The sequence below is a fragment of the Monodelphis domestica genome, chromosome 8 (assembly GCF_027887165.1).
Source record: "Monodelphis domestica isolate mMonDom1 chromosome 8, mMonDom1.pri, whole genome shotgun sequence".
Lineage (NCBI taxonomy): Eukaryota > Metazoa > Chordata > Mammalia > Didelphimorphia > Didelphidae > Monodelphis > Monodelphis domestica.
In genome coordinates, this window is record NC_077234.1 from 9088443 (window position 1) to 9113746 (window position 25304).

At 51.6% G+C, this 25304-nt stretch overlaps 1 protein-coding gene across 4 annotated transcripts in view; it reads right to left on the reverse strand.

Annotated features, from left to right (window-relative positions):
- Positions 1–25304, reverse strand: part of LPP (LIM domain containing preferred translocation partner in lipoma) — a 470195-nt gene that overhangs the window by 327621 nt on the left and 117270 nt on the right. For all 4 annotated transcript variants that reach the window (XR_008914153.1, XM_056808011.1, XM_056808012.1 and 1 more), the window contains one exon: positions 9577–9778. Coding sequence is in view for 3 of the 4 variants with exons in the window: in XM_056808011.1 (XP_056663989.1) it covers positions 9577–9769 (193 nt within the window). In the remaining variant the exon portion in view is untranslated. The remainder of the gene's footprint in view (positions 1–9576; positions 9779–25304) is intronic.

Sequence of the window (25304 nt, forward strand, 5' to 3'; positions counted from 1 at the left end):
TAGCAGGTTTGCTGATTGCTCTCCCTCCCTCCGCCCCTCTCTGGCTCTCTCTCTCTTTCTTTTTCTGTTTCTGTCTCTGTCCTTCTCTGTCTGTCTGTCTGTCTGTCTGTCTCTCTCTCTCTCTGGCTCTCTCTCTCTCTGGCTCTGTCTCTCTCTTTCTTTTTCTGTCTCTGTCTCTGTCTCTGTCCTCTGTCTGTCTCTCTCTCTGGCTCTGGATCTCTCTCTCCCTCTCTCTCCCTCTGTCTGTCTGTCTGTCTGTCTCTCTCTCTCTCTCTGGCTCTTTCTTTTTCTGTCTCTGTCTCTATCTCTGTCCTCTGTCTGTCTCTCTCTCTGGCTCTGGCTCTCTCTCTCTCCCTCTCTCTCCCTCTGTCTGTCTGTCTGTCTGTCTGTCTCTCTCTCTCTCTCTCTCTCTCTCTGGCTCTCTCTCTCTCTGGCTCTGTCTCTCTCTTTCTTTTTCTGTCTCTGTCTTTGTCTCTGTCTCTGTCCTCTGTCTGTCTCTCTCTCTGGCTCTGGATCTCTCTCTCCCTCTCTCTCCCTCTCTCTATCTGTCTGTCTGTCTCTCTCTCTGCATGTGTGTGTGTGTGTGTGTGTGTTCAAGTTTGAAACCTTTTCAAACCACCATCATAGTGTCAGAGATCAAGAACAGGAAGAACCTTTGGAGCCCTCAAGCCTGGCTTCTTTGTTGTATGGCGGTGGAAGCTCAGGTCCAGAGAGGCTATAGGACAAGGGACGCTCCCCAGAGAAGGAGCACCAATCAGGGGCTCAGTGGTGCTGGGCCTGCTGCCGTAGCCATCACACCTCACAGCCTTTTGGGGGGAGGCAAGCAGATGGTGAGGAGAGAGTCAGTGAAGGCTCGGCTCCTCTACGACGTGGTGTCTAGGGGGTCCTCGTTGGACGGCAGCGGCCCCTGCTTGGACTCCTCGGGCTCCTGGGTGGCCCCGGCACTGGACGTGGCCTCTTTCTCGCCTCCAGGCCCCTGAAGTCCTTGCTGGGGACTCGCTACCTTTCACCATTCCTTTAGCCACTATTCCTGAGCAAGGAGCATCCCGGGGCCCTGCGAGGTGGGAAGGTTCTCGGGCGACAGAGCCTGCAGGGCTTCCCCGACTCCGGACAGAGAGGCGCTCCTCGAACCCGGAGACACGGCTAGGGCTCCCTCGAAGACGAAGAGGGCCGAGGCCTCGTGGCCGCTGCCATCCCTGGCCCGATTGTGCCTCCTGGGCGGCTCCGGTTCCAAGAATCCTTCTCAAGAGCCATCGTGAATCTGTTCATCAGCGATTTACACAGAACCTAAAAGCGGTCTGCCGAGGTCCGAGAGCGCTTCCCGAGGCGCTGCGAAGGGACGGGCTTCGAGCGGAAGCTGGGGCAGACGGCCACTGGCGAGGAGCGCTCCCCCCGCTTATTCTCTTTCTTCTTTCCCCGGCATGCAGACTAAATTTCCTTTAAACAATTCTCGGGAACAAAACGTACAAACCGCTGGCACGATTTATTTATGAGTGAAAACACATGCAGAAGGGAACGCTGTCCCCGCAGTTCCAAACTCTCCCACGCTGTCCAGGAGATGGAATGTGCGAGACAGGCAAGGCCCAGGCGCAGGGAGCCCGGGAGCAGCAGGACGAGAGCTGGACGGCATCACAGAGCGAAGCCTTCTTCCAACGGGATGGCTCCGGACAGCAGGAGCTCCCACTTGGCTAGCGCTGGGGGTTGGAGAGCTCACTACCTGCTGCCTGGGATGCTTGCCACCATTTCCTAAAGGGTCGTCTCTAAGGCACGCCCAGGGACGTCCTCCTCTCCACTGGTCAGCATCAGAGCCGGGAGCCGGTCCGGGAATGAGGACTGGTGCCGCCATTTTACTTTCAGGAACAGAGAGCCGGAAGACGAAACTTCACTCGCCTTCTGGTTCCAGGTTAGAGCACGTCCTCACGGGACAGCGGCCGTCCTACCGGGGTCCTCGTATCCCCAGCACCAAGGGCAACGTCCAAGGGCAGCGAGTGCCTCACAGAGGATCGGCAACAGGAAGCCAAGAGGATCGCGGCACCAAGAGTCTGAGGCAAGGCTCCAGCTCCTCCGGCTTCTGGGAGAAAGGCGAAGGAATGATGAGAAGGCCACCATCGTTTCCTCTAGCGCGTCGCCCGCTGACATTCTTTCTAAGACCGCTGCTTGCCCGGTGGGTCAGGGTGAGGGGGCCCTAACACACAGAGCCATGACTGGAGCGCCATCTTGCTTCCCATTCCTTCCCAGGAGGCTCTAGCTCTTCCCAGCTCTGGGACAAAACCCATAATACCACCCTGGTTCCAGAGGAGGTCCTGTGAGCCCTAGAGATATTGTCTGCTCTTATTTAAAATAAATATCTTTGTTTTGCATGATAATACATGGAGAGTCCAGCCTGAATGGCTTGTCAGCTCTGGGAGGGAGGAAGGAAGAAGGGAGGGAGACCACCTGAATCCCATCACTTTGGAAATTTGTCATGAAAATAATAAAGATAAAACCAAAATGGAAACAAAGAAAAAAGCGTCTTGAAAAGCAAGGCCTGACCTGGGCACATAGTAAATGCTTAATAAGGGAAATGCTCTATTTTTCTGTCTACATTGATTCCTGCTTTGCTCCTATTTCAGACCATCTAAACAGAGGGAGACGTTCCCCTAATCCTTAAGGTGACTCCTTGAGTTTGATGGGAACCAAAGGGGAGTTCTGGGGGACAAGAGGGCATGACGAACCAAAGAGGAAACATGTTTTCTGAAAAAATAAAAAAAGTCTAGCCTCCCAAAACTGCAGAAAGGGGCAAAAATGATCTCCAAACAAGGCACAGCTCTCTAATGGGAAGAATATAAAAAGGAAGGAAATTTTTAAAAAGCTTTTCCTTATTTGGAGGTTACCAAAAATAATAATAATAGCCTTAATAGGCTATTGTGGTTTATAAAAGGAAATTATACCGTAGGACTTCACTTAAATACATGTTGGCAAAGAGGCATGGTGGGTCCTTGTTACTTTTCACAGTCAGAGGAAGCAAGCGGAAAGGCCCCCGCCTACCTTGGGACAGAATCGGGCGGCCCAGCATCTCCAGGGATGGGCCAACCGCCGGGTCCCCCAAAAACAAGGAGGATGGAGTGGGCTGGGATGGGCACGATAGCCCATGCCTGGATGACAAGTCCGTGGACACAGACACACAAGGCTACTTCCTTCATCCCTCGCCTTCTCCACAGTCCAATGAGGCAGATCCACGCATCACCTTCCCAGGTGGCTCAGCTCCAGAGGGGAAGAGAGCCCGAATCCACCCTTTGAAAACAAAAGGAAGCAGCTCATGGGCGAAAGGTATTCTGGGCTGGTTCTTCCTTCAGGGCACTCCTCCTCTGAGCTTCCATTCGGGCACTAAAGTCTCCCTTGGATGTCCCAAGCTCTTCCCAACACAAGTCACGCTGGGGCAGGGCTAAGGAGCGACGGAGCCTCGAAGGACGGGCCCAGGCTGTGGGAGACACGACAGCGACCTAGTCTGCAGGCACGCAAAGGGGGGAAAGCAGCGCATCCCTCCTGCTGGATGCTGGGCGACAGCCAGATCCAGGAGCCGCCTTGACACGCCCCGAAAGATGGCCTGTCCTCCGTGCTGTACTGGGCAGAGGGTGGCTGGGCCTGAGGACCCCCTTCCTGGAAGAGGCCGAAGAAGGGAGACAAAGGCAACTTCTCGCGGACCCTTTGCGCCCAGACAGGAAGGGAACGCCAGGCAGAATGGTGGCTGCCTCCAAGGAAGCCTGGTGTCATCGCGGCAGAGACAACGCTCTCCTTTTACCTCAAACATCAACGGCTCATAGTATAGAGGGCAGGAAGGTTTGCAGAGCACTCGGCATGTGCTAGTGAGTCCTGTGAGCCAAGATAGATGATTCCCATTTTACCTGGGAAAAAATGGAGCTGGGTGACGTGACTCGGGAGAGTGAAGAGGGATGAGAACTCCCGTCTCCTTGGCCAGGGCCAGAGCTCTAACCATTCGCCTACAGAGCTTCCTGGAAAGCCCACCCTGCAGAAAAACACACGTCTGTGCACACACACAGAAGACACTTCTCACAAGAGCTCTGAGTTCTGTTCTTCTTCCTCCCATTCGTTGGGGGGGTGAGAACAGGGGACAAAAACACTGGGGAACAGAAAGAAATTGAAATAAAAACATATGAACTAAAACTGAAAGAAAACGCTCAGCTCCCCTCCTCCTCCTCCTCCTCCTCCTCCTCCTCCTCCTCCTCCTCCTCTTCTTCCTCCCCCCCTCCCCCCCAGCGTCATCATCGCCAGCACCAACAGTCACCGGACAATGACTCCACACTTACGTTTGCCAAGTCCTCATCTATCCTTGATATTTCTCCAGACCAGTTTCCCAGCAGCACAGTCCCACAAGGGCCTCCTGGAGGCAACTGAAGGAGAAAGCCTGGGAGGTGAGCCCCAAAGTGGGTCACAGGAGAGGGAAGGTGCCCCAGGGCAGGAGGAGGATGGTTTTCATGGTGCCTTTTCTCTGTACTAGGGATGGAAAGGAAAGGCGTCCTGGAAGCCTGGATGGATCCCGCAGGTGCAGGCTCAGTAAAGACAATCCACCCGCGACTAGGCTAGAGGTTAGAAAGGACACCACGAGCAGGCGGGGGAGTCCCTGGAAGCTCACGAATTATTCCTTTCAGAGCAATCCAGGGATGCTCAAGTTAATGGTCCTGAGGAAACGGGACGCCCCTGGGGCCAAGGCCAAGGCTGCCTGCTCCCTCTTCCTGCCGAGCACCCCAAGGCCACTTCTCCAGGCCCCGGGGAGACACGCTCCAGAAGTGGGCCTCGGAAGCTGGGCACAGGGCCCATGACATCAGCCTTGAAAACAAACAAACTCATAAAGGGTTTACTGGAGACGAGGGGGCCTGCGGGGAAGGAGCTTGGTCTGAAATCCATCACCGAGTAACGGGCCAGCACAGCTCCCGAGCTCGCCACCGGGCTGAGCCCAAGGAGGAGAGGGGAATAAATGAGAACGAGAAAACACATTCAGGAGAGATGACTAAGAGCGTTTCTGTGCACAGAGAGCCATAAATGCACAGAACGCTCTCTCAGGCAAGACTGCCGAAACAACAACACTGAGGTCATTGGAGAAACAATTAGAGAGCATCGGGGAGAGAATGAGTCAATAAAGAGGGAACGGAGCGTGATGGACTGCTCAGCAGTTAACTGCCCCTGCCCTCCGCGCTCCCAGAAGTCCCATGTTCTGGCGTCTGCATATTAGCGGGCTCCGATGAAATGCTGACGCTGATGGCCGCACGGGCCGCGGGGCTCGCCCTGCTTTGTGCCTTGGGCAGGGAGGGGAAGGCTGGCTTGGTGCTGAGCTGCATAGGCACTGGCAGGCCGCGCCATCACGTCCCTGGAGCTCCTTGAGAACAAGGTCTCACCGTCCTCCCCCTACCAGCTCCTTGGAGGGGCAGTGGGCACGCTTATTCCTTGCACAGTGGGGACTTCTTTAACCTCACAGCAAAAGAGCCTCTGCCCGTGCATCGTGAATTTAGGATAAAGTGCAGCACCATTTGGCCCCAGATCAGTCCGTGAATCCTCTGGCCTCTCCACCTAAGACTCCCGAGCCTCCACTGGCTTGAGAGCTCCCTCTCCTATCCCTCCCTCCACCCCGTCCAGGAGAAGAAGCTAAAATTCTAACTATAGGTAAAACACAGAAAAGGGGCAAATAGGGGACTTTCTCTTTTTGCTGATGACATCATGGTTAGCTCAAGAGTATTCAAGAACAGGAGGGTAAAGATTTAATTTTTAATTAAAAAAAAACAACAGTGACTTCAGGAAAGAGCAAAATATAAAATCAGCCCACAAGAGATATCAAGCTTTCTGAATATTGCCAACAAAACCCAGCAGGAGGAGACAAGAAAAGAAAGAAATCCCGTTCAAAACACAACAAAATGTATAAACTCTCCAGGCTACTCAGGACTTCCTGAATACAATTATAAAACATTTTTATAGAAGAAAAGAGCCAAATAGAAAGAAACTCAGTGATGACAGTTGGCTCCAGGCCAATATAATACAAATGATGAAACCATCTAAATCAATGTTCAGAGATAGTGCCCGATCCATCCATCAAATGTCCAAGGGGTCATTTTATTGAACTAGACAAAATAATAACTGGAATAATTTGGAAGAGCAAAAAATGAAGACTCTCAAAGGAACAAATTGGAAAAAAAAGTGAAGGGGGATAAAAGTAGTCCAACACAGGCACATTTCAAACTATACAAGAAACAAGCAACATTCAAAAACAATTCACTTTGATTCAAATAAAAAGAGAGAAAAGTTGCTCGATTCTGTCATTGCTATGAGGAGAAAGATGAGATAATTTTATAAAGGACTTTGAACACCTTAATGTGCTCTCTGAGTGGCAGCTATTCTTACTATTGGTCAAAAATATTGGCAAAATTATAAAGTATTTTGACCCAAATTTAGATGTAGGCTAACATCTTCTATCATATCCAGTATTCCATAATATATTTGAAATGAATACCTTGTTATCCAGGAAAGTAATATAAGATTGTGCTATAAAATGGAGACTTCAGGGGGAAAAAGCTTTTGGAAAATATGTATAAAACACTGGAGTGAAATTAGTCAAATGAGGAGAACCACATGGATCTTTACCATGAAATGATATAAACTCAAATCCAGGCAAGTCACCGAATTTCCACTGTGTCGCCTCTCTTCTGCCTTAGAACCAATACATGATTTTGATTCTAAGAGGAAGGAAGGATTTTTAAAAAGGAATAGCAAGGTATGTTATGATGAAGGCTGCAGGAATCTTAATTAGCACAAGGACCAAGGACAACTTCAGGACTAAACTTTCAAGTATCAGTCAACAGATGGGGCACAATAAAGGCAAAATGTAGCAATAGCCTCAGAGCAGCCAATAGATGGTTTTTCTTGTGTTGTTTGGTTGGTTTTTGCTTGACCATGCAGATTTGCTACAAGAAAGGGGTTTGTTCTGTTTCAAAGAGGGCTCTTTTGCATTTAAAAAAAGAAAACCGGAAAAATTGTTAACAGCTCTCATTTGGTGGGCACCTACAATGGGTAGATATGCTCCTGGGGGCTTGGGGAAACAAAGATGAAAATGATTCTGCCTTCAGAGAGATACAAATACATCTAACAGGAGAGAAATGGAAAGATGGGCAAGCTCAGACCATTAAGAAGAGACCAGAAGTTGCTACAGAGATGGTGAGGAGCGAAGTCAAAGAGCCTCAGAGATGGAAGGGAGGAAGACTTTTCGGTGGAGGTGAAGAGGGACCAAGTGAGAGAAGTGAAGAAGAAAGAAGACAGGGAGGGGAGGAGGGACCAAAAGGAAGGAAGCGTAAAAGGATGAAGAGGAGGGAAGTGAAGAAAGATTGCAAGGGGAACTCTAGAAGGGCGGGGAGGTGGTAGTGAGGAAAGACCAAAGAAGGGCCATGAGGGGAATGAGAAAGGCCTGTCTTCCAGATTCAGGAGGAGAGTGGCTCTGGAGAGTAGAAGAGGAAGCAGGCACTGGGATTCCTAAGCAGAGTGGGGAGCAAAAAAAGAGAGACGCTGACCATAGGCGGGGACACCACTGCCCTTTTCCCTTCCCTTGATCTGGACCATTTTTCTGGGCAATTGATCTGAGGATCAAAGAACAATCCAATTTACTTGTAGGTCCCAAAGAGTAACTTTCAAAGAATTTTTCACAAAAATAATCTTAGGAAGTGTGACAGAGGCTGGCACATAAGAAAAGTGCCAGGCTGAAGAGTGTATGAAACTGATCACATCAATGGGGGAGGGGCCCATCTTGAGGTGGAGAAGATTCTGGCTATGAGAGGAGTTGGTCTCTCAGTCTTTAGAAGCCAAAGGCAGAAGGTTGTAAAAGACTTTTTCCTGAGGCTTACCCACTTTTCCTGATGGTGACTGGAAATCTTTCTCCCCAATATTTCCCAATTGAAGGGACTTTAAGAAGAGAAACCTGAGCCAACTTTACCTCAGCTCCTGTTGCCCAGGGGTGAGTCAACTTGACTTTCTCTCAGGGAGGCTCAGGCTGCCAAGGCCTGAGTTCCCCCCAAACTCAAGGAGGGAGTGGAAAGAATTTAGATAGAGACAGAGACCCCCTTTCCCCACTTTCCTTTTCCCAATCTTTACTGCCAGTTATTCCTTTATATTATCGTGACTGAGTGAACATTAAAATAGTAGTGTGTTCCCCAAGCTGTGAACAAGTGTGAGTGAACAGATCAAGGGGAGACCGTTTGATCTTAAGTACTGGAGGGGGAACAAGAGGGATAAGAGGGAATTGGGAAGAGCAGCTTTAGCTAAGAAGGAAAGGCAGAAGGAGAAAATCTTTAAACCCCTTCTCCTCTCTCTAAGTCAACCCTAAACATCAGCTGTCTTCCCTGTATCCTGCTTTGCAACGGAGGGTCTCTACTCTTTTCTCCCTCTCTATACTGAATGACTAAACATCTCTACTGACAACTTTAACCACCCCTTGAATACAGAAGCCATGTGATATAGTGGAAAGGTAAACAATCTTTAAGACAGAATGAACTGGGTTCTCGTTGCCACTCTGGCCAATGTTGCATTGGCTTCCTTACTCTTGGTCCCTCCTCCCCTCCCCATGAGTTACTAACCCCTCCATGACCGAGCCATTTTCTGAAACCAGGTAGCAGAAAAGGAACTGATCTGCATGGTAAGAAAGGCCTCCCTTCCTGATTAAATCACAGGTCTAGGGGTTGGAGGGAGACAGAGAGGAGGGAGCAGATCTCCTAAAACAGATGAGTAAAGAATTATCAACTTCGACTTACAGATGAGGAAACTGAGTCTTGGGAATGGTCACTAACAAAATCAAAGAATTTCATGCTAGGAGAGAATTTAAGATATCATTGGGTCGAATAGCCCATTTTATGGATGAAGAAACTGAGAAACAAAGAAATGGTATTTTTGATCAACATTACACAGCTGGATGAACAGAGACTTCCACACTGATCTCCTGAGAATCTTTTACTTAAGAGCCTCTAAATCTTCCACTCACACACACCCATCTAAAAAGACGCCATTTCTGCCTGTGCCTGGTTAAAGGCCAAAACAGGGTACAAGGGACGTGGTGAATTGGGCAGAGGAAGTGTATACAAAGGCTCAAAGAGACAAAGCCCCTGAGAAAACACACATGGTCAAATCAGCTACAGCCCACTCCAGCTGTAAAAACATTTGCCAGCCCTTATCTCATGGCATCCTCAAGATATTTGCCAAGCTTTTATTAAACTCTGTATGCCCAGCCATATAGGGGTGCAAAACAGGAGAAACAACCCCAGCCTTGAGGGGCTTTTATCCTCAAAATAAGAGCCATGGATATTATTTCTTTCATTCACAAGAGAAATTGAACCTCAGAAAAGTCAGTGATTTGCCATGATCACAAATGGACTAAATTGTATACAGACACCAAAGGCAAGAACGGAAACACAAGTCCTGCTGATGCCCAGGACAAGGTCCCAATCATGGTGGCCCAATGCCACACAAAGGACCTGTTGTCAGCCATTGCATCACATAGACCTGCACTGCCTCCCTTCAAGGACGCCAAGTACAAACTCTGCTTCTTACCTTCACCACCAGGAGCCTTGTAGGGATTGTACTTAGGCTTGGGGGCCACTACTGGAGCAAACTTCTTGGGTGGTTGCTGCATAGACACAGAGATACTCGGGGTCCCAAAGGAATGTGTCGTCTCCATCCGAGCAGGAACATGACCGAGGGATTCCCCAGTGTTCTTGGGGGGAAGCCACGAAGGGTGAGACATGATGGATGACTGCGGAGAACAAAACAAACATTGCCCTTAATGAAGGAATCCAACCAATAAAATGAGCACTTGAAAAGCCTTCAGCTGGGCAAGGCATTGTGGTTTGTACCCATATCTAAGCAGTCTCTCTTGATACTTAAATAGAAAGGCAGAGATAGATAGGCACAGATGGATACACAGATATACACACAGATACGCTGAGAGGGAGAGAGAGACAGTCAAGAGATAGATGGATGATAGATAGATAGATAGATAGATAGATAGATAGATAGATAGATAGATGGATGGATGGATGATAGGTAGATAGACAGAAGGATAGATAGATAGATGGACGGATGGATGGATAGAGAGATAGATAGACAGACAGACAGATAGATAGATAGATAGATAGATAGATAGATAGATAGATAGAAAATGGATAGATGGATATAGATAGATGGATATAGATAGATAGATAGATAGATAGATGGATGGATGGATGGATGATAGGTAGATAGACAGAAGGATAGATAGATAGATGGATGGATGGATAGAGAGATAGATAGTTGCATGGATTGATAGATGGATGGATGATAGATAGATATGGATAGATTGATAGACGGAGAGAGAGAGAGAGAGAGAGAGAGAGAGAGAGATAGAAAGAAGGATGGATGGATGGATAGATAGATAGATAGATAGATAGATAGATAGATAGATAGATAGACAGATAGATAGATACAGATAGATGGATGGATAGATAAATGGATGGATGATAGGTAGATAGACGGATAGATAGATAGATAGATAGACAGATAGATAGATACAGATAGATGGATGGATAGATAAATGGATGGATGATAGGTAGATAGACGGATAGGTAGATAGATAGATAGATAAATAGATAGATAGATAGATAGATAGATAGATAGATAGATAGATAGATAGATAGATGGATGGATGCATGGATGGATGGATAGATGGATGGATGGATGGATGGATGGATGGATAGATAGATAGATAGATAGATAGATAGATAGATAGATAGATAGATAGATAGATGGATGGATGGATGATAGATAGATAGATGGATAGATATAGATGGATAGATAGACAGACAGATGGATAGATAGACAGACAGATGGACGGATGGACAGACAGACAGATAGATGGATAGATAAATATTTCTATTTATAATAGATGTGTGTGTGTAGAGAGGAATTTATCCCAACCTCAAAAAATTCCACGCTATATGAATACAGATGAGTTACAGTGTGAGAAAGAGAATCACACTTCGGGATGAATCAAGACAGATTTCCCCCATAAGAGGAGGGCCTGGGGCTGAGCCAGTGACCTCCGAGGTGAAGGGGAAGAGGGTGGACAATCCATTGGGGCAGAGAACACCATCTTGCGTCCAGGGAAGAATGGAATGGGGGAAGGGAAGGGATGTGAAATGAATCTCGATATCTGCACTGGAGGGACCAAAAGCCAGTGCGGAATGGCTGCTGCCCAGAGCAGGTGTCACTGGACAGTGACTGCATTAACACGTGATTCTTGGCCAGATGCTGGCAAGGGCGGGAGGAGCTGGGCCTGCGCAGGGTCAGATGAGAAAAGGGCAGCAGCAGGCCAGGTGTCTTTGGGGAAGGTCAAGGATGTCCGAGGCATAAACTGCTCAGCAGGGAGGTGGGCTGCCCAGAGGCCGCGAGTGGGCTCGTGCCTTGTCCTCACAGTGTCGGTCCCCAGGGTGCCCCCCACCCCTTGGCTTCTCAAATCTGGTCTCCCCCAGGCCGCCACACACGGTCAAGGGCTGCCCTCGCAGGACGCGCCTCCCTGTTTCTCCACAGCGGCTCCTCCTGGTGGAGCTCCTCGAGGCCAGGGAGTGCTTTTGCTTCTGTGGGTGTCGCCCGCCCTGAGCCCGGCGCCAGGCCCCTAAGACGGCCTCCCTGAGGGAAGAGGAGGGCATTCGTCCTCGGCACCCGGCTGACCTCAGTCTGCCCTGCGTAAAGGGCGGCCACCGCGGTGCCTCCAAGGGCGTCCACGTGTCAGCGCAGACACGCGACAGGGATCTGCCCCGGAAGGAGACCGCGGGCGGATGTCCCTCGGGGAAGCAGGCGCAAACCTAAGGCAGCAGCCCGCTGGTCAGCCTCCCCGGGAGCTCTGGGCACGGAGCGCCGGGCGAGGGCCGGACGGAGGCTGCACGAAGCCTTCTTCCCCGGACCCGGCTGTCTTCGGCTCTTCACTATCGGGGGGGGCGCCGTGGCTCTCACAGGTAACCCAGGGAGGCTCTGAGGGGCAGCCCTGAGCCTCCAGGCCAGGAGAGGAGACTCGAGAGGGTCAGGACCAAACCCCGGCTGAAGTCCGCGGCTGAACCGGAAGGCGCTTCGCCCTCCCGGCGGCCCGAGATCCCGGCCCGGCTCCGGGCGGGGATGTGCTGCAGAGGACCAGGACCAAGACAAGCACAGTGGGGAGGGGCGGGGGCAGGGGGGGCCAGGCCTCGCCCGTCTCACTTCCTCAAAGCTCCCTGATCCAGCCTTTGTGTCATCCTGAAAGTGAGAAGTGAAAGGGACGCCCCGGCCGACACGGGCACCAACAGGCCAGCAGCGGGCGGCCTCCCTGCACAAAGGGCACCAACCCGTCGCCGCGCTCTGCCTCAGTTTCCTCATTTGGCCCAACGTGATCTCTAAAGATCCCTGCCAAGCAATCAGGGCGGCGCCGCGTCTTCCTGCGCCCAAATAAACCCTCTCCGTTATGGCAGGATGCCTCGAGGTGAGTCAGGAGGACGAATCGGGGCCGCAGAACCAGCCGCCGACGGCTGGCCGTTTCTTCCCGTTCTTAGGCTGACCCGAACTTCCAGAGAATTTTCAGCCCAAAGAAGGGGAGGTCATTCGGCCAGCAACGTCGCCGGCCCGTTCGGGGCAATCCGCCTCCTCCAGCATGTAAACTGCTGGATTCACTACGTGAGCTGAGATGGCTAATCTGGCCTCAGACCCTTCCCAGCTGGGTGGCCCTGGACCAGTCACTTCACCCCCATGGCCTAGCCCTGAGGGCTCGTCTGCCTGGGAACCAGCGCACAGTATTGACCCCACGAAGGAGGGCAAGGCGCCAAAATAAATAAATAAAATGTTTATGGGGTGCCCCCACCCCCCCCCACAGAATTTAACTAAATATGGAATTCCATAGAACTGAACCCAAAAAGGCAATGGATGGGGGCAGGGCGAGCAGGAGAGGCCCCTCTGCCCATGGCGGACGTCTCAAAGCTGCAGCGGGCTGGAAGGAGACGTGTCGTGGAAGGCTGTCCCGGCCGGAGCGCCCACGGCACACTCTGATGGTGAGGGCTGAAGAGCCGCCATTCCGAAGACTCAGACATCACCAGTCCGGCCACTAACTGCTCATCTACCCTCTTCTCCCCCCAACGATGCCAAGAATCCCCCGGAGCCGACCACGAAGGGTAAAACGCCTTTCCGGCAGCCGCCCTGCTCACCAGCCTCTGGCGTGGAGAGCCTCTCCCGGAGGTCAGCGTTCTTCGTGGGCAAAGGAAAGAGGAGAGCCGGGTGGGCGCCAGGGAAGGTCCAGGTCCCAGGCGAGCCCCCACCCTCACCAGAAGGGGAACCAAAAGCCTGCCTCCAGGAACCCCGAGGTCGAGCTTCTGCAAAGAAGGATGGCAGAGCCAGCCTTGGAAGGGCCTCGTGTTCCTTTGAATGGATGGACGTCCTCTAAGCATCTCTTTAGCCAAGTACGATCCAACACAAAGCTGGGAGGAGGAGAATCGGGGAGGAAGAACTGCATGAACTGTATAGGGGGGCCTAAAAGCATCCCAAGGGTCCCCGTCAGAAGTCAATCGCTCCATACGGCCCACCGATCCGTTACACACGGTGCCTTTCGGCGTTCGCTGAAACCTCTGCCGGGTCATCCCCCCGGAGGCAGCCGAGCCCCAGGAAGACGAGGCTGCTCTGGGCTGTTCCGGGCCCTTCACGGGGCTCCCCAGCCCAGCATCTTCCTTCCTCCCCGTCCGTACTACAGGGAGACGAGACAGCCCGGGCTGTGCCTTCTCCTCCACGTCAATAAAGTAGCGAGGAGGAAGGACACGCATGGACGAGGAAGAGGCGGGCGGGCAGGAAGACGCGAAGAAGCCGGCCAATCCCTGAGTAGGATCGGGGGAGGCGAGCTGGAGCCCAGGAGGGCGCTTTCTGGGACTCTGCCCTGCCATCCTCACGGGAACGCCTGGACAGGCGGGGCTCCCACCGACGTCCTCCGACTGAGGGCTTGAAGCTTCCATTGAACAGCAATCCGAGTTCAATCTGACTCTGCCGGACACGTCAGCAAGCACTGGCCATGGGCCAGGCGTCGGGCTAGGGGACACGCAAGTGAAAACAGTCCATGCCATGAAGACCAAGATCTCCTGGGGAAGATGGCGGCCAGCCAGGCTCCATCCGCGAAGGAAGCACCCAGATGGGGGAGGAGTGGAAAAGGCGGGACGGTAGCCGAGACCTGACGAAAGCGGGGAATGCAGGAGGTAGAAATGAAGAGGGCGAGAGGGCCAGGGAAGAGGAACAGCCAGCTGCCATGTTCCCGGCTGGGGGATGGAGGAGCCAGGAGTCGGGTTCATCGGAGGAAAGGGAGGAAGGCTTAAGACACCTGGTCCTTACCTGCTGCACAGAAAAGGCTGGATTCAGAAAGCCTAAGAAGCAGCGCTACGGCAGCCAGAGCTCTGCCCCCTGCACTGCCTTCGCTACGACCTGGGAATCCCTTCACAGAACGACTTCTCGAGGGAGCATGTAATTCATTTCTTCAATACTGATGTGGGACTCGATGACTCCGGGAGTGTGTAAGTCCAAGGTCGCCCACCCAACGCTTTTGGGTCTAGATCGGGGGTCCTCCTCCAGGAGCTGGAGACCACCCAAGGGGGTCACCCTAAAACGTTTTAAGAGCATTCCAGCTTGTAAATAACTGCCCAATTATGTGACAAAGAGACCCTTTTGTTTGTTCTCTCGGATCGTTTCAGCATTTTAGGTGGGGTTCTCCATGCATGCAAAGTCGCCGTGATCATACACACATTTATTTTGGGGTGTAAAGATGTACTTTTAATAACTGTAAGTAGAATAAAATTTAATTTGTATACTTTAATGATGGAAATGCCAATGTAGAACATTGGGGGCACACACTGTTTATGAGAAGCACTCGGTCAATACACGGAAGAGGATAGGATATTAAATGGCCACGAGGATCCTGTGTCATTATTTTGTTGAAAACAAATTCACAGAACAAAAAATACTGTAAAGCGTCGTAGAGAAGATCAACATGGCTGGGGGCTGCAGCCCCCCAGAGCAAATCTGTCTGCACATCTCAGACACACTTTGCAAGTCGTCAAAGGACAAAGAGTAGAAATGAAGATGAAGAGGGAAGTGGCTGGGATTATATTAGAGGAATAGTGCCGCCATGTTTTTAAAGACACCAAACACAGACACAGACACAGACAGAGACACAGACAGAGACACAGACACAGACACACAGACACACACACACACACACACACACACACACACACACATACGCACGCACGCAGAGATACAGACATGAAGTTTGTCTCGATTTTTATTTTTTAACACTAACATTTATATAGAATATAAATCTAGAGTTGGAAAGAACCATAGAGGTCATCTAGTTCATGTCTCTCTCAGTGTAAAGGAGGAGAAACGGAGGCTCCTAGGAATGAAGAGACTTGCCCAAAGGCAGAGAAGGGGGAGTGGTAGACCTGGGAGCTCCATTCAAATCCTGCAACTCCAGGACGAGTCCTTCTCCCACTGCCCAAGTGGCATTTGGGGAGCCTCGCTGGGATGCTGAATGCCACACAGGTACTGAGCAGTCGAACCGGAACACAGATCTCACAAGCTGCAGGTCAATCCCTCTTTCAACCCTAACACAATCACCACCATTTAATGACAGCCAGCAACAACTCATCCAAAGTCTGAGGAAGAGGCTAAGATTGCTCAACCAACAAACGGCCGAGTCCGGTTCGGTTCTTCTGAGTGCTCTGTTTACTGGTGGATGTATGGGAGACAGTGAGGACACACGTGCACGCACACATGCACGCACTGTTTGTGGGGGGCCGTTTTCTCACCGACTATACTTTGGAGGGAAAGAAAGTTCAGCATTCTAGCTGTCTCCCCTTCTGGAGAATTGGGACGGGACTAAAAATACACTCGGCTCTCAGAGACTTGCTGACATATAATGACCCTGTACTAACCCTCTGACTCATCTGGCTGCCATTTGGCTAACAAAGTAACCTTGTGCCAAGGACTCTCATTCCCTGCCTCTGTAGAATATCAATTGACTCTGGAGGAGGCATGGAGGAAGCCACGAGAGCGGGCCTCGGAATCAAGAATCCAGATTTCAAATCCCAACCCTGAGACAAGCCTGCTGTATGACCCTGGGCAAGTCATTGAATTTGTAATATTATAGACAATTAAGACTCTAAGGAACAGAGAAGGCACTGACCATCACAGAGAAAGAGGTTCTTCATCTGGGAGTTCTCTATACCAGTAAAATCAAAGATTTAGTCCTTATCTCTAGACAATGTATTGACATTTTCCTAAAAACTGCTACTGTCCTCCCTTCCTAATTACATTGTATTTATTTCATGTGGAGGAAAGAAATGATAAAATATGAATGAAAAATAGCTGAAAGTGATGAGATAGACAGGGGACAGACGAAAAGATGTATAGGAAGATAGACAGACAGACAGAAAGTTAGATTAGATAGGTAACTAGATAGATGGATAGATAGTAGATAGATAGATGGATGGATGGATATATAGATAGATAGATGGTGGATGGAAGGATAGTTAGATGGAAGATGGATGGATATAAGGAGAGAGAGAGCGATAATGGATAGATGGAAGGATAGATAGATGGATAGATGATAGATAAATGGATGGATGGATAAATAGATATAGATGGATAGAGAGAGAGAGAGATGGTAGATGGATGGATAGATGGATAGATGGATAGATAGATAGATAGATAGATAGATAGATAGATAGATAGATAGATGGATAGATAGATAGATGATGGATGGATGGATAAATAGATATAGATGGATAGAGAGAGAGAGAGATGGTAGATGGATGGATAGATGGATAGATGGATAGATAGATAGATAGATAGATAGATAGATGGATAGATAGATAGATGATGGATGGAAGGATAGTTAGATGGTAGATGGATGGATGGATATAAGGATAGATAGAGATAGTGGATGAATGGAAGGATAGATAGATAGATGGATAAATGGATGGATGGATAAATAGATATAGATGGATGGAAAGATAGATGATAGATGGATGGATGTGAAGATAGATGGATGGATGGATAGATGGATAATCAATGACATTTTTATCCACAAATATGTTTATTGATATATATATATATATGAGGCCATGAAGAATGCCTGACTTTATCAATAGAGAACTAGGCTAGAAGCAAGAACGTCTCAGACCAAATTCCTCCTCCTTGGCACTGCAGGCCCAATTGGTACTATAAGCGCCATCTTGCGTAGGTAGAAAGTCTCTGTAGCTGAGGACTTCCTGTAGCCGCGCTAGCCCACATCCAGGCTGTATCACATCCAGTTGAAGCTCGTGGAAAGCAGGGCCACCTTGCCTGGGTCCCCCTTGTACGGAGGCCTGTCCCCGGAGCACAGAAGGTGCCTAAGAAGTGCTTCTTCATTGGGCGACGTTCCCATTGGACTCCATGGCCAAACTGTTGGCAGCTGACGAGATGGGAAAGTCACAGGAGAGTTCTCCAGACTCCCAACCCCACCCTGGGGGCTTCTCGTGCTCAGCCAGTGCCCGACGCCCCCGAGGCGGGATCCCATGGCGGGAGTCACAAGCCAGGCGGCGCCTTCAGGGACAAGGAGACGCGCTCTTAGGCCCTGACGCGGGCGGGGAGGGCCTGCCGGAGGGCCTGTGCAGTGCGGCTCGCTGTCCCGGACACGCAGAATTTCCCAGAAAATGGGGCCGGCCGGCTCTGAGGAGGCGTCGCTGGGCTCCGGCTGCTCTCGCTGGGCTTTGCGGTTTGGGCTGTTTGTGTTTACTTAGTCGGACTCACGATGTGCTTCTCTTACTATGGAGCACAAGGAGGGATTTGAGCGCTGAGGAGCCCTCATGCGGGAGGGCGAGCGGGCGTGTGCTTGGTTGGTAAGTGAGCTCAGGAAGCTTGTGGGGGCTGCCGTCCGTCCGGTCTGTGGAGCTGGGCCGAAGTGGGCCGGCAGGCAGACCTCGGGGGGCCGCCTCCAGCAGCAACAAGGGCCCCCAGATGGGGAGGGCGGAGCTGTCCACAGCTAGTGGGCTGGGATGGGGAGCCGGACGGAGGTCCCCGAGGAGCCACGGGGGTGGCGAGGGAGCCGGCACTCCGTCTGGGACTTGTTTTAACCCTTTAAAGAGGCTCCAGGGAGCCGGACCGAGCAGAGCCGCCAGGAGAAGCTGCCTCCGGGCTGGGAGTTGCCCCCCGTTATCCTTCCCGGAGGGCGGGGGCTGCGCCTGCTCCCCTCCTTTTCCAGCAGCGCTCGAGGAGAGCAAGAAAGCAGACAGACGCCCCAACGCCATCACGGCGTCCTGGGAAGGATGTGGAGCTCAGCCAGGAACATGAAGACGGGAAAAGGTCCGGCTGGGGGGCCAACTGAGAGGCTGCGGTCAGGCGGGCAGCAGGGAGGAGGCGAAGGAGGTCCCTGGGCTGACCGTATGCTTTCTTGATAAGGGGGCCGCCGGGGGCCGCACGAGCAGAGGCAGCCTCGGCCGGGATGGGGGAGGGAGAACTGGGGCAGGACAGCTCCTGGCCTGAGCCTCGGGACATTCGCAGCGCTACGCCAGAGGTGGTCCTGGGTTCGAGCAGACCGCGGATGAGGGAAGGAGCCAGACAGCAAGACATGGCACAAAGCACCGTGAAGGGGTCGGCGGGTCTGAGGGGAGCCCCGAAGGCCGCCTCCCCTTAGGAGAAGCAGCCCTGGCTGAGGAGGAGCCCGTGTGCTGAGGCTCCAGGCCGACAGCTAATCACACGCACGCCTGTTTCGGGCCTCAGGAACAAAGGGCAGGCGGAACCCCCCAGGAGGAGAGCCAGAAGCCGGGGTCTGGCCGTCACCCTCCTTCCTGGACGGTGGCTCCTGGCGGAGGTCCGAGCACGGGGGCTTCTCCCAACATCCGGAGCGGATCAACCGGGATGTGTCCAGCAGGGGAGGATTGTGGGAAAATCCAGGTTCCCATCGTGCCCTCCTCCAGATGAGGCACCTACAGCGACATGCCCGAGAGGCCTTCTGCAGCCCTGGGGCTCTGGGCAGGGAACGGACCTCCGGAGGGGAAGCCGAGCCCAACGGCAAACAGGAGATGGAGGCCAGATAGACCAGGGGGCATCAGAGGGAGAAACTGGCCTCCGGCAGAAGGCGGAGACTGAGGAGAACCCTGAGGGAAGGCCGGGCCAGAGGTCAAGAAGAAGGGAACCCAGGCAGAGGACAGCCTGGGGGGAGGCACTGTGGGTAGAAGGAGCGTGGAGGGAGGAACTCTGTGTTTAAGAAACATGGCCGCCCTTTGAGAAGATGGCACTGGCAGTGGAGGGGAGATGGAGAGGGCAGGAGACCAGGCTCCCCTCGAGGAGGCCGCTCTGTGCAGGAAGAAAAGGCAGAAAGGAGGAGGTCTTGTGAGCAGCGGCGGGGGAGACATCTGGGGGACAGCACCAAGGCTGGGCACGTGACTGCCTCAAAGGGTGGAGCCTCTCCGGCCGGTCTTGCCCCAGAACGTTTAGGGACGATCCCTCCGCCCGGGCTCAGAAGAGGCAGACTGAATCCCGGGGCTCACAGGCCCCTGCCCAGGTGACTTCCTCATCGCTGGATCTCCACTTCCTCGTGATGAGCCCAACGAGGCTCTTCCCACTCCAAGTCCTCGCTGGAAGTCTGGGGCGGAAGAGGCAGCTGCTCCTGGAGCCTTTCACTGCCTCCCTCCCAGATCGGGGCTTCTCCCATTCAGGGCGCTTCCGGACTCCTCCTCTGCCCGCGAGAAAGGAGGGCTGGTCACTGCTTTCCCCCATCCTCCTGCTCTGGGGTGGCAGCGCAGAGGGCTTGGAAGAAGCCCCGCCCCCTGGGCGGGGAGGAAGAAAGGGGCGGAGCGGCCTAGTTTGGAGCTGCACCGCACCACGCGGCTCCTTTGGTCATGACAGCTTATTGGGTGAAGAAGAGATGAAGCAAAGCTGGAAAACCAACTGCTAACGTGGAGTGGTTCGAAGGACGGCCAGCGAGATGGAGCAGCTCTGGGCAGCCTCTCCCGGTTTCCCTTCTGGCCTGCCCCGTGCTGTCTGCTGGGCCCGACGTCCTTCTGCTCCCGCCATTCAAAGATTCAGCACCCAAAGAAGGGACGGCAGCACCATGGAGCGGGCTGGCTGGGCCTCCTCTTCCATCCAGTCACAACCCAGGCAGCCTCCAGGCGGGTCCAAGGCCAAGCCTCGGTCTGGCCCAAACCTCGGTCCCTGCTCATCGGGGCTGGGGAAAGGCTGGCAGGGCGGGCACGTTGGCCCCCGTCGGGGTCTTTGCTTCTGCCCATCCGACTCATGATACGGAGAGGAAGGGGGAGAGTTTTCCTAACAATCATCAGGGGGGAAGGCTGAGCAGTGGATCCCACCAGGTCTGGGACATGCCTGAAGGCCTGGCTCCTAACAGGGAGACTCCAGAGCGCCCCGCCCACTCCTGTCCCTTTCCCTCCCCCTCCAGCAGCACCCCAACGCCGCCCAAGGTCCGGGTAGGAAGGAGTCACAAGAGCCCCGCCATGTCCACGAGAAGGAAGCTGGAGGGACATCGCGTCCCCCCCATCCCTCGGCCTGGACCGAGAAACAGAAGCCACGGCGCGCTCCTGCCTCGGGCCTTCCCCTCGTGAGCGAGCCCGTTCCATTGCCGGACCTGTAGGAAGGCTTGCATTGCCCGGCGATGGATTTCTATCCCAACAACACAGTCTGGTGTTGTTTAATCTCGGAATCATTCCTATTCCCAAGGCTACCGTCAGCGAGGGGGCCGACGTAGGAAACGGGGCGAATCCCCCATGCAAAGACACAGCATTGAGATCATCGTCGCCCAACAAGCATGTCTGAATGGCCTGCTCAGGCCAAGCACTGTGCCAAGTGCTAGGAAAACAGAGAAATAAAGTCCCTGCCCTGATAAGATCAACCTTGGGAGCGGCCAGCACCCGCACCGTGCTAGAGACTGCCTGGCTCTGTGCATGGATTATTTTAGTTGGTCTTCCAGATAACCCAGGCAGGAAGGAAGAGGCTTTTCTCATTCACCACCCCAGCGGACGGCCCCAACGTGGCCCGGGCCCAGCCCGTTGTGTTCATTCAGAGCATCATGGAAGGAGACAAAGCTGGGGTCACACTGGAGGACAGCCTTGGCTGCGTGACAAAGACCTACCTCTGCGCTACAGTAAGGCGTCCTGCAAACTGCAAGAGAAGCGTCAGCTACTCAATGGATGGGAACGTCCCTGGCTAAGGGAAGGGAAGATTTATGGGAGATGGCAAGATTCTCTCCACAAAGGAAGCAATGAAAAACCTTTCAGAATGAAAGGGAAAGAAGATCCAGTAAACACTGAGAGCACACAGTGCTTCCACACACCGCGCTGTGTGCCTGGAGGAGGCTCCCCTGTGCTGGAACTTACTGAGATCCATGGCAAATAATGTCAGAATTTTCCAATGTATTCATTGGTTTTACTGATTATTTTTGCCCTGCCCCCTTTGTCTGTCTGTCTGTCTGTCTCTCTCTCTCTTTCTCTCTCTCTCTCTCTCTCTCTCTCTCTCTCTGTCTCCTTCCCTCTCTCTCCCTCTCTCCCTCTCTCCCTCCCTCCCTCCCTCTCTCTCTCTCTCTCTCTCTCTCTCTCTCTCTCTCTCTCTCTCTCTCTCTCTCTCTCTCTGTCTCTCTCCCCCTCTTTCTCCCTCTCTGTCTCTCTTCTCCTTCCTTACCCCTCCTTTCTCTTTTTCTCTCTCCCATTCTCTTTTCTTCTCCTTTCCTCTCCCTCTCTCCTGCTTCTTCCTTCCCATCTTATTTTCTTTCCCCCTTTCCCATTCTTTCTCCCTTTCCCATTCTCTCTCCCCCTCCTCTCTCTCCCTCTCTCTCTGTCTCTCTGTCTCTCCCTCTCTCTCTCCCCCATTTCCCTCTTTTTGTATGTCTGTCTCTGTATCTGTCTGTCTCTGCTGTCTCTGTCTCTTTCACTTTATCGGTCCCTTGTTGTATCAAAAGGCTTTCTGGCATGGGGTAGGCGGAAATCTAGGTGATTTATAGACAAAGAGAGCAGAAAAATGTATTTTAAAACAAAGGAAGTTATTGCCCATGAAGTTTTAAAGTTTAAGGCCCCACATGTTTACAAGGCACTGGAAAGATAGAAGGACTCTGAGGGAAGGAAGACAATAGCCCGACCCCCAACAGAACAGTGTCTGGATTTTTCCTTCAAGGTCCACATCAAAGGCTGTGATTGATATTAGGCCTTTCCTGATCGCCTCAGTGGCCCGGGTTTTCCCCAAAAGATCAGCCTTGCCACTCCGAGTGGGCCTATTCCTGCATCTGAACAGGCATCTTCCGTGGCAGGAGACTCCTCGTCTCCCCGCATGGGTGACTTCGCCTGCCATGTTCCATGGCAATTTATGGTCCTGGAAGGCAGGGATGGTGGCAGGCTTCACAGGGGTGCCCACAGCCCCTAGACTAGGTCTGCCACCTAGAAGAAGCTTAATCTTTGCCCGCTGATTGAAAGATGGATGTAGCAGAGTCCCCATGATGGACCTGCCGTCCCAAAATAGAAGCCGCTCAGGGGCTCAGAGGAAACAGCAAGGCCCACCTTCTCATTCTGTTTCTATTTTCTATTTGGCAGCAATGTGGTGAAGTTACCTTGGCTTTCACTGCCCTGACGTGGCCCCACCCTTCTAGGGAAGTGAGCCGGGGCAGGGGGACCCCTTTTAACCAAGAACTGCATGTGGAAAAAGACAGGAACTTCAGTGGTGAGAGGGAATGTCTTGTGGCCCACTTCAACGATGCTTAATTCTTAGAATTGGTAATAAACATCCCTTTGCTTCTGTACAAAAACATTTTTAATTTCATGCCCTGCTAATCACACATCTGTTCAATTTCCCTTCCCATCAGCTAGAAAAAAAACGAGATAATAATTGTCATAATAATTGAAGAAGCAGTTGAGCCTCTAACCAAGTCGGAACCCTAATAAATTTTCCTGTCTGGAATCAACTAGAGAATCAATGGGAGAATGGCTTCAGCAGAGCCTTCATGGGCATAGAGATGAGGAGCTGATGCCCACAGGCCAAAAGAATGGCAGAAAGAACTTGAAGGAGATTCCTCTGGACCTGTAGTGCCAATGTCCCCGCTGGCACTGGCCCTTCAGACACCTGCAGGGCCCGAGTGGCACGGAGCCATCTTGGGGCCACAGCTCCGACACACTTCTCTCTGCTCCAGGGTTATTCTTAGGAAAATGGCAGCCAGAATGGAGGCTAGTCCCATGGTTCTGGGACTGCCCAAAAGGAGGAGAGCAGGAGGGCAAAGGGTCTTTCTTACATTTGTGGGCAGGATGAGTAACTGGAAAACTAGACATGCTCAGCCTACAGGAGAGAGAAGTGATAGGGTCACACAAAGGGTCTTCACATAGGGCTGAGTTAGAAGGAAAAGTCTTTTCTGTTTGGCACCCCAAGAAGAAATGGGAGCAGAAAAGTACAACTTGCCAAGAGGTCAATTCAGCCTGGGCACCTGGAGGGTTTTCCCAATACTTGGAACCATCTCAAAGGGTAATGGGCTACCTTGGACAGTATTGCCTTTGGAAAATAAGCCACACTGGGGGAAGGGGGGCACACAGGAATAGTTTCTCTTTGACTAGAACCAAGCCCAGGAAGGAGAAAGGAAGAGAAGAGGCATTTATAAAGCCCCTATTATGTGCTATGTCTTTTTACAAGTATTGTCTCCTTTGATCCTCACAACAACCCATGGGGATGTCATTATGCCTATTACGAAGTTGAGGAAACTGAGGCAGTAATGATTAAGTTATTAGCCCAGGGTCACATGTTAATAAGAATGAGAGACCAGATTTCAGTTTAGGTCTTCCTGCCTCCAGGACAAGCACTGTACTGGGCCACCAGCTATCAGAGGATGAATGTCCCACTCCTGAGAAATGGCAAAGAGAGGTTTCTCATTCAGGAGTGGGCCGGATGGCATGGCTCCCAAGGCAAGGCAAGATTCTGGTTCTACATTAGGACTACTTTGTATTTTTTAGCAATCACTCTGGTGAAGTCTATGAACCTCCATTTCAGAATCCTAAAAATCCAGATTACAAGGGAGACCAATGATATTAAAATCCAGTTATCTATCTGTCTACAGGAAGAGATACTCTTCCATGTTCATTAAGTCATCAGTATTCCCAGTGAATCACAGGCTCTGGCTATCCACAATTCATAATCACACAGTCTCATGGAAAAAACCATCTGAATGTGCTCTACAAGCATGTATCGGATGTCTAATATGGACTCAGTGACAGGGATACAATGACCAAAATGAGAACCTTTTTTGCCTTCAAGAAGCTTTTATTCAACTGGGCTGAGGGGCCTGTAAGGATAATTTAGGGTTGTGACCTAATCTAAGTTTGATTTTTGGTCGCCAGGGGATATCCCAAATAAAATACCCAAGTCAGTTTGGAAATCTATGGTGGTTTAATCAATATAGAGGGAAGAAATCAAGGAGAAGAGAGAGGGAAAAGTAGAGGATTTCTCCCACCCGGCCTGTGCCAGGAGAGTTCAAAGTCCTCCACCATGAGGTCCTTGAAGATTAGAGGCTTTCTCTAAGAGGACAGTGTTTGGAAGGTAAAAGAGAAAAATCAGCCTAAACTCTGAGAGATCTCAGATAAGACTCCTCACCTAAGCTAGGTTACTAGGCTTCCTCCAGTATAGTATCAAGGAAAACTCACCGCTAAACCGGACAATAGCAGACACCATGACAAGATGCCGACAGGCTCAGCAAGCTGCCCCCAGCCACCTCTCCACCGTCAAAAAGAGCAGAGAAAGGAAGTGACGTGAAATATATAGACGGTTTTACATCACTTTCCTGCATCTCACATGTACCAATGATATCTTAGGTTTGACTCAGGACAGCCCAGGGGTATGTCAGTTGTTTCTGATTTGTCATTTGCTAGCACATGTCTGTCATAGGTCATCCTCCTGGATACTTAATCCTTAAGTAGGGGTGTAGGCATTCCTGATTTTGTTAGACTAAGTAGGGTGGCGTAATATAAAGTTCATAGCCCCCAAAGCAAAGCAGTGCATAGTACCTGCAAAATCAATAAATTCACCAACATCCCTTCATTAAGTGCCTGCTCTGTGCCCAGAATGACCCTGCTAGAGGCGCGCACCCTCGAGAAGCAGCCCAGCTGCCCTCCAGAAACTTGCAGTCTACGGGGCTAAAACAGCAACAAAGAGGCAAATACTTCTGGGGGAATGCAGCTAAAGAAAATTAGGCAGGAAATGCTTTCCGGAGGAACATAGTCAGTGCCCAGAAG